The sequence below is a fragment of the Mesoplodon mirus genome (assembly GCF_964341445.2).
Source record: "Mesoplodon mirus genome assembly, chromosome: 2".
NCBI lineage: Eukaryota > Metazoa > Chordata > Mammalia > Artiodactyla > Ziphiidae > Mesoplodon > Mesoplodon mirus.
The window spans coordinates 153,894,359-153,909,121 of NC_138977.1; the positions used below are offsets into that span (position 1 = coordinate 153,894,359).

Consider the following 14,763-nt stretch of genomic DNA (forward strand, 5'->3'; position numbering starts at 1 on the left):
ATAAACACAATGATATCTCCTTACCTAGAGAAGCGAGATCAGAGTACTGTGAACTTAAAAGGAACAGATCCACTGCAGTCTGCTGCCCTGAGCAATCTAAAGCAAGTTTCTTATAAAAATCAGTTGCAGGGCCAAGATGCTGTACAACCTAAGTCAACAGGTCATAAAGTAAGAGCTAGAAACCTTGAATTATGCATATATTTCTGTCTGTTAAAATAAGGAAGAGGATATCTTCTGTCCCCCTATCAAACTAAGGAGTTCTTAAATGTCTAGGTAGTTGGCACAAATTTCCTATGAGGATAATAACAATCACTAACATTTATAAAGCACTTATGTGCCAGCACAGATGTTTTATATAAATTATTTAACCCTCATAATAACATATATCTCATAGAGTTACCAACATTTTACAGAGGAGAGAACTGAGGCCAAAAAAATGATTATGTAACTTGACCAATTACATTGTCATTCAGTGGTAGATGCTGGAATATAATAAACCCAAGAAGTCTGGCTCCAGAGTGAGTGCTGTTACCCATTACTGTACGTATACTGTTACATAACAACATGAGAGAATAACAGATTAAGGAAAGTTTTTCCTGTTGATATGAAGACACTTGAGGTGAGGATGTGGCACTGGAGAACAGTTAAGAATGCAAGAGCTGGGCTCCAAGTTCTTAATTACTATGCTACATTGCACAACAAAATGTTTCAATCTTCTTAACTATAGTGTATGACTATTATATCAGAGTTTAAAATGGAAGAGATACTTAAGCTTTTGAGTCCCAGGCAGATAAAGAACATTTCTGGAAGTTAAATGAGAAAAAACCCCTCAAACTGTATCAAAGAATCAGTAAACACTTTGCTCTGTTCAAAACACCTCAGTATTTTGTAATGGATTACAATATAGTGCTATTCTTCTTTAGCAAATTGGTAAAGAATAAAAAAGCAACAATACTTAATGGTGGCTAGAAGATGAGTCCTTAAGAGTACAGGTTGATAAAACCCCCAGTAAGTAGAATCCAATAATAATTTAAATACAGTTTATACTCATTGATCCAATAATTTCACTTTTAGGAATTTATCTTATGGAAAAAATGAATACGTGGCTAAAGATTTATAACACTATTAAACATGTTTAATTCATACTCATAACTAGTTGTAATGGCATTTTCATACATATGTAAGTTGAGGTCAGACAAAACTTATGTACAGAACAAAAATGATTGTCCCAGTTCATTTATTATTTGACATAGGGATTAAAATACCCTGACCAAATCTTCATGTAAAACCCTAGTAATATTCAGCCTCATATTCTTTTTTTTTAATAGTGAAAACGCTGGCAACAACTATTCAACAGCTAGCAGGCAATTAATTAAATCGAGTTTTTCACATTTACTAAAAAAATTTTTTTAGGAGAATTTTTAGGGACCTCAGAAAATGCTATGTACTCTTCAATGAAAAAAGTCATTTAAAAAATATAGAATAATGTATGATACCCAGTTATGCTTATTTGTATTTGTATAACTAAATGCTATTATCTTGACAGTGAGATAATTGACTTGTATTTGTTTCCACTTTCCAAGTTTTATACAATGATTTATATTACCTTTATAATAAAAAACTTTATTAGTATGTGCATGTTAAATTATAATATCTCAGATTTAGTAAGTATAATCACTTGTGAAATAGAAAAGAACAGTGGAGTCAGAAAATCAAGTCACACCTTTACCATTAAATACTTAATAACTTTTGGCAAGACCATTTAATCTGTTTCCTCATTTGTAAAATAAAAGGGTTAGAGTAGATAATTTCTAAATTTCTATGACTTGTAAACAAAGTAATAAAAAGAACACACCGTAACACAAAAACAAAACAATAATTGAATTAAACTCTCTTACCAGTTTTCTTTTTTTTTTTTTTTTACTATCAATGAAGTAGAAAAATAGAATAACAAATAATTACACAGTCTATAGAGGTAGAAGACATGATCTTAAATATGACAGAGAAACTAATATAAAATACCTTTGTGCTTGATCTCTGATTAGGATCTTCTCTGGACTGCAGAAGTCCTGCCCCCAAGGAAGGTAACTGTGTCTGAAATACAGACACACGGCCACCTGTTGGAGACATTAATTTAAAGGCAGCCTGGAGCGCAGGACCCAGGGCACTGTGTGTTTCTCTTGTATTGGTGAACATATTTGGTAATGCATTCAATAAGTCTTTTATAAGCTGGGAAAACAAAGATTAAAAATTGAATTACTGAGAAGGCAAAGCAATATTCTTCTTTAAAATATTCCAGAGTATAGTACGTGCCACTACACTTTGGAGGACTGTAAAGTGAGTAGTCAACAGATATCTACCTACATTGTCTACTGCAATGTTAATATACACCAAGTAAACACATGTTCAGCATTTTAGTAATCAGTTGAAGTAAGAGAAATACTTTAATACTTTAAGGAAAAAAATCAATCTCACCTCTTTACTTTCATACAGATTCACCAGTAAGCTATCCGGTGTAGGTAGGAAAACATCTATAGGGAAAACATATATTTTAACCAAATGATAAATCAAGCCAAAAGAATTCTGAATTAAAAAATCTTAGTTTTTCTAAGGCCATACATGTAACGGGTACCATAATATTGCTTTATTAAATATATATATACACTGTGTGTATTATATGTGTGTGTGTGCTCGAGCATGTATAAGTACACAGACATGGGTGTAAAAAACTTAGAATCAAGTATTTTCCAGGAAAAGTTATTTTAAAACAAATACCAAAGTAGGTCAAATTATCCGTATAGCATTATGACAAGATGTACTGTAAAATAAAGCAGGCTTAATTCCAAAATTCTGTTTTATTAATAAACAGAGTTTTATTTTATTCACTGCTTACCATCTATATCAGACACAATCAACATCTGAGGCTGTGATAATCCTTCTTGTAAATTGTAGAAATGAATAGTGCTATCAAAGGTCATGAATCCTATTCTTGTTCGTGAATCTCCAGGAAGCCTAAAGAAAGAAATGATAATTTTAAAAACTATTTTTCATTCCCAATGTTATCTTTTTGTCTTTGCATAGTCCATTGAATTCGCAGTCACTCATCTTTGTTGGACTGGCTCCTATTTCTAGGGCTATATTCTCATATACTTTTCCAGCAAGCTAACTCTTCAGTCTTAAAAACTATTTCTTTGCATAGGGTCTTCCATTGCCACACAATGCTGAAATTATGTCTGAATTAAGCACTTGAGACTTAAAAAAGGCAAATGCTTCAATCAAGGATAAAAATATGAAAACTCCAAGTTACTAACAGAATCTAAAAGCAAATCATTTAATGTCTATGGATGTTTTTAATCTTGAATGTCTCAATGTTATCAGTTTATTCACAGGCCAAGAGCAGTGACATGCAATTATGGTGGCTACAGCTAGCACTCAGTAGAGCAAGGACTCTCAAACTCAAATGGAAGATGGGAGAGAAGAACCTTTTGGAATAACCTAGTACTTCTGACAAAATATTCATATATAACCACCCTTACACCTCTACACATGTCAAGAATCACTGCAATAGGAAACTACTCTTACTAACAATCTTAAGTCATATTTCTTATGAGTGTTGGAGTAGAAAAAGAAATGTATAAACAACTTTGTTTTCCAGAGATTTGGAAGGTTCATTTTTTAAGTTATTTATGGGTCTCCTTCATGACTAATACTGGTAGACACACAGGTAGGAATTAAAGCCAAGTATAAGCACCCTATGCTATACTCTGTTTCCACTTCCACAATAAAGCTCCTTACTAATGTGCCTGTTCAGTTTCTGGTTTCCTGAAGTTTTAAGCACAAAATCAATTCCCTCCTTCCCTTTATTTGGCTCATTCTCTCATTAGCACATTTGAAACTATCTTATGAAAAACTCCTTGCTCAGGCATAAATTACAGCTAGATTTCTCTCATTTCTCTCTTGATACCCTGGCTAAGTTGAATTTTCTGAGTCCCAGTGCTCAGATCTGCTAAGTCAGAGGGATAGTTAGATGAGATCTAAATTCCTTACCAAGTATTAAAACTTTTACGGTTTTAAGAATCAGATATCAAGTCACAAATCATAATAATCTAAGTAGCAGGATCTTTATTCTGAAGTAGCCTGGATGTACTCTTTTAGTGACAAATGAATGAAATCAAATTGAATAAAAACCAACCCCATAAATTGCTAATAAACACTTCATACACGCGCACACACACCACACACACACACACACACACACAATGAGTAAAAAAAATTCTTACTTGTCTAGATTTTCTAACAGTGACTGGCACAAAATTGTCAAATATCCAGCTTCCACTGCATTATGAGACACATCTAAAACAAACAAGTAAACTGCTGGTTGAGGTGGACGAAGCTGAAAGGAATAGAAATAATGTAACGCATTTAGTATGTATAATTTATTCTTTTTATATCACAACTACTACTGGATATTTACTGAGTGTAATCGGAAAAAAAAAAGAAGATATGCCAATCAAGAATCATATAGGTCATATGCTAAAAATTAAAGATTACTTCTTACTTCACCACTTCAATTAGACTGATTCCTAAGGAGCCAGAACAGAGTTGGGAATATAACAAGTTGTAAAGAAGAAGTTGAGAGTAAAAGTGACCATGAGTTAAAATGGAAAATATAGTTAATATGGAAACAGACGAGAAAATAGTAGTTCAGTGGGCAGATGCGAAATTGGACACAAAGGATCATAAAAAAATCATAAAAATAAAGAAGGAAATGGGCCAAGCACCAGGAACTTCATACACATTAGTTGTCCCTATTCACCTTTTCCCACTAGCAACATTTTACATTTATGCAGACAACAAAGATTAGAAGTGAGGACACAGAAGAAATGCAAGTTATTATACAGATATTTTAAATGAGTAGAAATAATAAAGAAATGAGCAGAACTTAGGCAAAGAATTTGTTTTTGTAAGTGGAAAAGAAGAATGAGATCTGAAGAATCAGTATAATTAAAAAACAGGTAGAATTTTATGATGAAGTGGAAAGAGAAAAGTCAGATTCAAGTTAATATCCATTTATCTTGATATTTGTACTGGGTGAACCAGTAAGATGGTGATATCTTTAAGAGCCTAAAAATGGCAGTTTTTGGCAAAAACATGAGTTTTTCTGTTTAAGGAAAATGGTAAAAAGAATATTTATATTCATTCCATGCAAGTAATCAAATCAAAATGACAACAAATTGTAGATGCTAGTGCTCATCATGAAACATTACCAAGGTTTCTTAGTGATATAACTGCATTATTCTAGGAGATCAAGTAATCTTTACAAAGAGCTTTCTATTTATTAAGTATAAACTTTCAGCACTATTTCAAAAAATTCATACTATGGACAATTTCAAAATTTAGACAAGAATTCACTTAACAGCAAATTACAGATAACCAATACAATTGCATCCCATGACTAATTTTAACACTGAATAGTTACCATATAATCTGAAGAAGCAATGAACTCCACAGTTGAATTCTGAACTTCTGGCCGTTTATGAGGCTCTCCATAAGATCGGGTAAGGGGATTATACATAAATTCTTCAGGAACTAGATAAGATTAGGAATCCAGTACAAATTTAGTAACACATATACACGCCTAGAAATAAACTCCTCTATCATCAATATTTATGAGGTTTACAACAGTTCTGTGAAGATCTAATGATAAAAACTAATGCCTTAAGCCCTCTTTAAAAAAATAAATCAGAAGGATAAAAAAACTTATTTACTTAAATCTGATGAGAAAACCAGGATACAAGTAATCTTGCTTCTTAGGCTTGTGCCCTATTTCTTGTATCACATGACATGGAAAAGAAATCAGACAGAAACACAGATTCGAAAGCAATTATACTAACAGGACCTAAGAATGACTAAAGGGGAAAATAGATACACATGCACACATGTGTTCACACATACTGGCAGAGATCCACACTGAGTTGAATGAACCAAATGTACAAACAGAAGACAACCTTAACTTGTCAGGATCAAGCATAATTAGTCTGCATGATCTCATCTGCATGACCTTCACTGCTGTATTTACGAATTCTTTTTACTTTCCCCTCCCCGTCACTCTCCTCATTATCAATTATTCCCTTGGCCAGCCAAAACGAAGTGTCCCTAGCCTGTATTCTCTCCATTAAAAGTGGCATGGAAGTTTTTAAAGCAATGAGGAGAGAGAGACCAGATAACGGCAAAAATGTCAAAATGTTTAAAATAATATAAAACACACTTATTTTAAGAATCTGAAACTCACCATCATTAACTCTATAGCACAAATTGCATTTCCATCTACGTTGATCAATGAAGGATACAAAAGGGTTGATATATGTTCGACAAGATCGGCACCTCACAATGGTACTGGATGTTATCACTGGTAATTGCTAGGAAATAAAATAAAGCTGTTGTAGCAGAAAAAGCACTCCAGAGGAAAATGGACCACACACTGCTCTGCTCCATATACAGAACAGAAACCACACTCGTGTTTTGAAATTGAAACATTTTAATAAAATCCAGTGGTGCACTAAGCAACACAAGCAGCTATCAAGTTTTCTCCCTCTTCTGTCGCAAACTATAAAATAACACTAAAATAAAGTCAAACCAAATGTAATGAAAGTTACTGGCAGACAAGAAAAGCCTGGTTGGCCAAGAAAATAGAATAACCTCAGCTATCAGCTAAACTCAAGAAACAAGAGTGAGAAAGAAACATGCACCATATAAAAATGCCTTTGTCTTTGCTGCTTGCCTGCACCTGGTAACAGACTCTCAAGACCCTGCTTGTTAGACAGCCACACAGTCCTGTTGGGGACTGTGGCCACGAGAAACCAAACACATGTGCCTCAAACACTATACATCTCTTTATGCTTAGTTTGGGGAAGGAACTTTATATTCAATATAAGAAATTTAGAAAATATGATACATATTATTCTATCTCCCTGAATTAACTCCTGATAACATTTTAGTATATTTCCTTCTGGCTTTTTTCCTCCCTATCCATACATAAACATTTATTTTTGTACTTAATTTTTTTCACAAAAATAATTTTTATTACATAACTACATATCATTTGTGAAAAAATCAGGAAATATGTTTAACTGAAAATAAGAAAATAAAAAATTATCCAGAATTCTACATTCCAGAGGAAGTCACTGCTGCCAATTTAGTGTATATACTTCCAGAAGGTATCACATATGGAATATGTATTTAGACAAAAATTTTCGGGGACTTCCCCGGTGATGCAGTGGTTAAGAATCTGCCTGCTAATGCAGGGGACATGGGTTCGAGCCCTGGTCCAGGAAGATCCCACATGCCGCGGAGCAACTAAGCCCATGCGACACAACTACTGAGCCTGCGCTCTAAAGCCCATGTGCCTAGAGACCATGCTCCATAACAAGAGAAGCCACTGCAATGAGAAGAATGAGAAGCCCGCGCACTGCAACGAAAAGTAGTCCCCGGTCGCCGCAACTAGAGAAAGCCCACGCACAGCAACAAAGACCCAATGCAGCCAAAAAAAAAAAAAAATTTCACCTATGTATATGGGAAATTAACTATCTTGGTTTCGAGATAAAGGTTGCAATTTTATTACAGGTGATCAAATAGTATTTACTGAATGAATAAATTCAAGGTACTTGTTGCATATTATAATTATTTTATTTTCTATTCACTTTGCTCCTTTCTATACATCCTAGTAGGAAAGAAAGCTCCACGAGGAAGCAATGACCTCTGTATCCTCAGCATCCAGCATGATAGGTAGTCAATAAATATTTTTTGGTTGAATGAGAGGAAAAGAAACTCAGTAGCGATGAACGTAGAAAACTACAGTCATAAAAATGTGTGAGGGAGAAATGCAACTTAAAGTATAAATAGAATGTATCTGGATAAACGTTATTTCTGAAGTTTAGAAATTTTAAATTAAATTCAACATATCTGCATGAAATACCAGAAGTATGTGTAAAAATCCAGCAAGCTAGGTATTAAGGCCAACAGACTATGGAAACTTTAAAAAGTAATGTTTTAATTCAATAGACTTGAAGCATTTAAACTTTATTATTACAAAGGTTATTTGATTAATACAGTTGGGAACAACCATATGGTTTTCCTCCCTAAATGCATATCATTGCTGGTGTTTCCTTTATGTTTAAAAAAGAACTCCTAAAGTTTATCTATCCTCTACGGCCTTTCCAACTTCTAAAAATACTAACCTTTCAAAATCCAGCTCAGATCTCATTACTTGTAGAAAAGTCTGCTACTGTACCCAGAGGAAATCCCTTCCAATACTATATTCACCACCTAAGTACTTCATAGAATTTGATTAGTTACATGTATTAGTTTTCCTGCACTGTAATTATTTGCACTGTAATTATTTGGGATATCTTTGTCCCCTGTTAGATAAGAATTTCTTAGGGGCAACATCAATGACTTAATTATCTTTGTATTTACCAGTGCTTAGTTTAGGGCCTGTCACAAAGCAGGTGACCGAAAATGTTTGCTGTATTGAAACTGACAGAAATGATTAATTCTAGCTTCAAATGAAAGAAAATGAAAAAAATTCTAAGAAAATATACAATCTGAATACCTCGCACATAAGTACACAGGTCAGTACCCACTAATATTTTAAAATGTTACTTTACCGTTAAGTCTCTGAAGGGATGTAACAACAATCCTAAAGGAAGCTTAGCTTTATTCAGTAAAGCCTGTGTCTGTGGAATATTTGTCAAAGTACAACGAAATGAACTGCAAAGATATAAACAACACAGACTACATTAGCTATCAGAAATAAAAAACAATATTGATGTAGATAGTTGTAGATAACTAAACATTTAAGGGCATACATGAAAATCATTTGGGTATATTACATAACTACAATTAGGAGGGTCCTGATTACTTTAAATGGGCATATATGTAATTTATATGTCAAAAGGCCTAAACTAAGGACTCAACATTTTCATGGTGAAAAAGTACAACACATTCAGGAACAAACAGTAACTCCATCATGACTATCAGGGCATGAACAGGAGGGAGTAGATAACATGAGTGAAAAAGTACAGCTTTCATGATGCTGTTCCTGCTTTGCTGTCATTCTTCATCTGCTGAACTCCTAATCTTTCTATGAGACTCATCAAAGTTATAGCTTCTTGTGAAACCATCCTCACCCTTGATCACAAGTCAGAAAGAAAGACTTCTTCCTCTGTGCTCTGAGATCTGTTTATGCTTCTGTGTTATCAATTAGTCTGATCTGCTTTACTTGGTTGTGTACTTTCTTTATCTTCTCCATTTGAGATTAGAGATCATTTTGTCCTTGTGTCACCCTGGCACTATTCCTCTCATAGAGTAAGTAACTTAAGGTCAGTAGACACAGAATCAATAAAGGAGCAACCAAAGAGATAAGAAGCATAGGAACTGGAAACTGTGACAGGAATTTCAAGGAGTGCTTGACTATATGTAGAGATATCCAGTTATGGGTTGACTCCACGCTGGTGACGTTCCTTGAACACGCCAAGTTGGTTCTGGCTACAGGACTTCTGCATTTGCTGTTCATGCAGCTTGGCACACTCTTTTTCAAGAGTCACATCTTGCTCCCTCATTTCATTCACATCTCTACTCAAATGTTAATAACTCCTTGGGAAAACCCATCCCGACTCTTCAATTAAAAATAGTCAACCTCCACCCTTACTACTCTCTACTTCATAGTTATTCTCTGAAATTACATTTACATTATACACCCATTGGTTTGACTGTTCACAGTGTGTCTTCCCTAATAGGATATTGGTTGTATCAGATTGAGAACTTTGTTTTGTTTACTGCTTCATTCCCAGCACCTAGAAACAGTGCCTGGTACTTTATTTAGAAGGCATTCAGTAAATATTGAATGATTTATCTTAATATGTAGGCAGAATTATTATTCCTGTTTTACAGTTGACAATACCGAGGTTTGAGAAGTTGAGTAATTGGCAGTTTCACAGCTACTTATCAGTGGAACCATGGTATGAACCTAGGTCTGTCAAACTCTAAAGCCTATTCTCTAAAGCCTATTACTCTGCTTTGTTGTTTTGATAAGAGATATTTTCACAGAAAACACACAACTGAGTAGAAACACAGACACCATTCCCTACCTATGTGATCTCTTACACATATACATAGACTATATTTACCTACTTGGGGGATGCCTAACCATTCATAGTACAAGGCCATAATCCACATACTTATCGACCTGATGGCAAGTTACATTCAGAAGGATAGGCAGCTACTTTCAATCTAGAATCAATGATTATACATTTTTATAGAAATGATCTTGGCACTGCCTTTGGCACTGATGGGGATGCTGGTGGTAGGGTGTGGTAGAAGAGGTGGAACCCTTGAAGCACCTCCATTTTCTGTTTCCTGTATTGGAAATCTATGTAAGACTTTGGTTGAAAAAAAGAGGAACTTAGTTTTTTTAAAAGCTAGAAAACTACTGCCTTTAAAAAAAGAATATATATATAGATAAAAAAAAATATATATATATGGTCTCTCTATATATGGGACCATATATATATACATATATATTTATATATATGGTCTCTAAAGAACACTAATCCTAATGCAAGGAAGAAATGCTGTCTGTGATGTTGTTGTGAATCAGAGTTGTTTGTGAATGTTGTCTGTGAATCACTGTTTACTTTTTGAGGAGAGTTTCCACAAGCAGGAGGATGTCTGGGTGCAGATGAATATCCTATTCTTATGAGACAGAAGTAAGGAAAGCAGGTAATAACAGAGAACTTTTGGTTTTGGGTGCACTATGAGGTGAGTAACAGAGCTCATCCACCCAGACGATATACCAGGGGTTTGTGGCCACCAGATGGAGGCTGCCAGCTAAACTTCTCCATAAGGTGAGGAAATATTCAATAAAGAAAATCCAAATCTAAATTCAGGCTGGATAAATATGCCTGGGGGCAGTGGTCTTCTCATTCTACACTGAGTGGGAAAAGAAAATTCAGAGATAAATTATTTATCTAAACCTGTTGTTGGGATTACACAAATGACATTTGTATCCTTTTCAAGCAGAGACTGAAGTGCATAAAATTTTAAAGATTTCACTTTATTTAAAAGACATCAGAAGTTACTACTGGTGAAAAGTGAGGAAAAAGAAATTTAAGAAAAAAAATATAATTAGATTTGGGTTCCTAAAACCCTTCACTAAAATAGAAAAAACATTTCCTAGCATTAGATGATAGGGAATGAGATTGGATGGCGACAGAGATGGGGACAGGATCCAATGACCTAAATTGAATTTTACATCTAGAATTTCTATACAAACTAATTTACAAGAGTTCACATTAACAAAACTTCCAATCAAGGAATTAATACCATAGTACTTTTACTATTTTTGAAAGTCATACAACGTTTTTGACAAGGTTTTACTTACTAAAGATTATAAATTAAATACTTACTCTGGGCTACAGTTTAATTTTTTGAGGTCTAAATTCAAGTTAGGTACAGGAGCCCACACAGGAGTCATGGGTAAAATATTTCTCTCCTGAGTAAGGTTTACAGGTCTCAAACTTTCTGGTTGTGAAGAACTCTGAAGACTCAATCCTCCCAGACTGGAGGACAGCTGGTTCATACCAGGATACTGCTGAAAAGGCATTTCAAAGCAAAACAAAAGAACAATGTTAACAAACATGAATAAAATTTATTATCCTATATATAGGATGTTAACATACAGAAAGGCAAGAAGATTAAAAAAAATTTAAATCTGGCTTTGTAACAGTAAAATAACTTAATAGGACAGCTCAGTTTAAAGCACTCTTGAAAAAACTCAAAGCAAAAATGCTGAATAAATTTAAACCTTATTTGCATGATTAAACTCCACAATAAAATTTAAATAATGCTTTTTTCAACATCAAGAATTTGGTTTCTCTGAATATCTTTCATACTGGAAAAGCAGGGTAAATGCTTGTTTTTAAAGTTTTTTCAATTTTCAGAATGAGTTGATGCCGTAGAAATGACAATGATGTTCAATGAGTTCTGCTTTGCTTATTTTTTGCTTCCCTTTATATTATTAGTTAGTATTCACTTTGATGGCCAAACTATCCAATCTTTGGCCAGTGAGATCCCCTTAAAGCTGACCCCAGTGTCCTTTTGATATGAACCCATTGCCTCTGTTAGCTTCCTTGCTTTCTGGCATGACATTCTGTACCATTCCTCCTTCAGACTTCAAATCAATCACTTATCCAAAAAAGATTCTTGGTTCCTTTTAAGTAGGGATGGTATCTAGAGACCATAATCTGGATAATAAGGGTGTTCACTGCTAGTGTGCTGTTATTACTTCCAGACTTCTACAATACGTAGAGATAGAAAACATAATACATTTTTAAATAGAAGAAAAAGAATAATCAGTTCACATTGACATTTCCAATTCAAATTTAAGATGATGGTGTTTTAATTTAACTTTTTTGATTTTATGCCTGCATCTCTCTTCTCTTTTGCTGAAAATCTTGATTCCTAATGGTAACAGCCTTACTTATTTGTTTTATCCTACAATATACTAAAATAGTTCCAAAATGACAACACTAATATTATTATAAATGTAAAGTTATTAAAATAAAGATTTCTTTGTAGTTCTTTTTGTCCTTGGATTATTTCCCATTGAGAACATACAAAATACTGAGTTTTAAGATTAGTTAGAACAATACTTTTTTTCTGTATCAGAATGTATCCAACTTGATAAACTGGTTTGCTTGTTTTTGTTTGATTTTAATTTTTAAGGATTGCTTTTCATCTTTTTTTCCACTTAATAATCTTTTTTGAGTAAACAAAATTTACCTAATTCTAATGTCAAAACTTTACAATAATTCAGAGATATCTTGTTTCACTCTTGATCCCTCCCCCTAAATAACTATTTTTATCAGTTTTTGGTTTAATCTTCCATTGTCTGTATCTACAAATATAAACTAATATATACACTGCTCTAAATATGACCCGTTTTTTCACCTAAAAAAAAAAAGTCCTGGCAATAACTCTATGTCTGTATATAGAGATTTTCCACATTCTTTTTTGTAGTTATCGAGCACTCCATTATGTGAATGTACTGCAGAATTCTAGCTAATCAGTGCAAAATGATAAAGTCAGGAAAATCACTATTTTACAACCCATATGGAAATAAATGATACAGGTAATGGTCATCTGGAATAGACGATAAACAGGTATCAATAGATGATAAAGCCACTGGGTAAAAGCATAATGAGGAACCTCACAATGAAAAGATCAGGTTGTCACCATATGAACCCACTAATCAATCCTAACACCACTAAAAGTGAGACAACCAATTATTATTGTAATGTACACAGAACCAAAATATATTGTATTTTGGCTTAGGGAAATAAATAAATGAAGTAATATACCTGAATATAATTGGGCCATTAGATCTAATTTCTAATAACATAGAAAATGGAACAGAGGAACGAGTTAAATGATACCACAAGAAGCAATCAGCCAAATTCAGAATGTGGAACATTCTACAGGACAAGAGACCCAGGTTTTTCAAAAGATCAAAGGCACAAAAAATGGGGGTGGAGCTTTGTTTTAAAATTAAAAAGAGAATTAAGAGACATAAGCAAATTCAATTAGTAAGTCTTGCTTAGCTCCTGATTTGAACAAACCAACTACAGAAGAGCAATACTGAAACAGTCGGGCAAATCTGAATATGGACTGAATTTTAAACAACATTTAGAAATTATTGTTAATTTTGTTGGATATGATAGTGGTATTGTGGTTTGCAAGAAATTATCTTTTCCATCTCCCTGCCTCCCCTTGCCCAGGATTAGCTTTAAAACCCTCAGTAAGAAAAGAGAGGGGTGTGTGTGTGTGTGTGTGTGTGTATGTGTGTGTATGTGTGTGTGTGTGTGTGTAGAGGATAGGTCAAACAAGTATAACAAACTGTTGACAGTAACTGAAGCTGATGGTCCTAAGGAAAAAAACCCAAAACTGGATAATACAAGAGATTCTTTCAGTTTTCAGTAGAGCTGTAAAGGAGGAGACAAAAATGATTACATGGATCAGTAACAGTGTATAATGGAAAACCTCAAACAGACCCAAGTTTAAGATAAGAATTTAGAATTTAAGAATTTAAATTTAAGAATCTAGGATACAAAATAAGGGTGGAATATTTAATCAATGAGGAAAGATAGATTATTTAATAAATACCAGTGAAATTAGAGCTAACTATTGAATATATATGGGGGGGGAGAAATGAGATTTATTATTTACATTATGTACCAAAACAAAACCTTAAAAGATGCAAAAAAGTGAAATCACCAAAGTAAAAAAAAATATATAGAGGGAATTTTTCCCTAATCTTAAGGTTGAAAAGACTTTTAAAAGATACAAAGGTAAATGGGCTTCCCTGGTGGTGCAGTGGTTGAGAGTTTACCTGCCGAGGCAGGGGACACGGGTTCGTGCCCTGGTCTGGGAAGATCCCACATGACGCGGAGCAGCTGGGCCCATGAGCCATGGCCGCTGAGCCTGCGCGTCTGGAGCCTGTGCTCCGCAATGGGAGAGGCCACAACAGTGAGAGGCCTGCGTACCGCAAAAAAAAAAAAAAAAAAAAAAAAAAAAGATACCAAGGTAAAAACAAAAGAAATTATAATATGACTATATAAAATTAAACATTTCTCCAATTAAGAAAAAAAACATTAAAATTAAAAACAAGTGTCAAGCTGGGGGAAAAAAATTGCAATATATTATTAG

At 34.0% G+C, this 14,763-nt stretch overlaps 1 protein-coding gene across 4 annotated transcripts in view; it reads right to left on the minus strand.

Annotated features, from left to right (window-relative positions):
- SEC24B (SEC24 homolog B, COPII coat complex component) overlaps positions 1-14,763 on the minus strand; it is a 91,950-nt gene that overhangs the window by 16,489 nt on the left and 60,698 nt on the right. For 2 of the 4 annotated variants that reach the window (XM_082600505.1, XM_082600503.1), the window contains 9 exons: positions 11,466-11,647; positions 8,667-8,769; positions 6,293-6,419; positions 5,480-5,589; positions 4,281-4,393; positions 2,894-3,012; positions 2,476-2,531; positions 2,023-2,229; positions 25-148 (listed from right to left, as the gene is read on the minus strand). In XM_082600505.1, the coding sequence (XP_082456631.1) occupies positions 25-148; positions 2,023-2,229; positions 2,476-2,531; positions 2,894-3,012; positions 4,281-4,393; positions 5,480-5,589; positions 6,293-6,419; positions 8,667-8,769; positions 11,466-11,647 (1,141 nt within the window). Of the gene's footprint in view, positions 1-24; positions 149-2,022; positions 2,230-2,475; positions 2,532-2,893; positions 3,013-4,280; positions 4,394-5,479; positions 5,590-6,292; positions 6,420-8,666; positions 8,770-11,465; positions 11,651-14,763 lie in introns of all 4 variants that reach the window. The other 2 variants (XM_082600504.1, XM_082600502.1) reach the window with 1 other exon arrangement.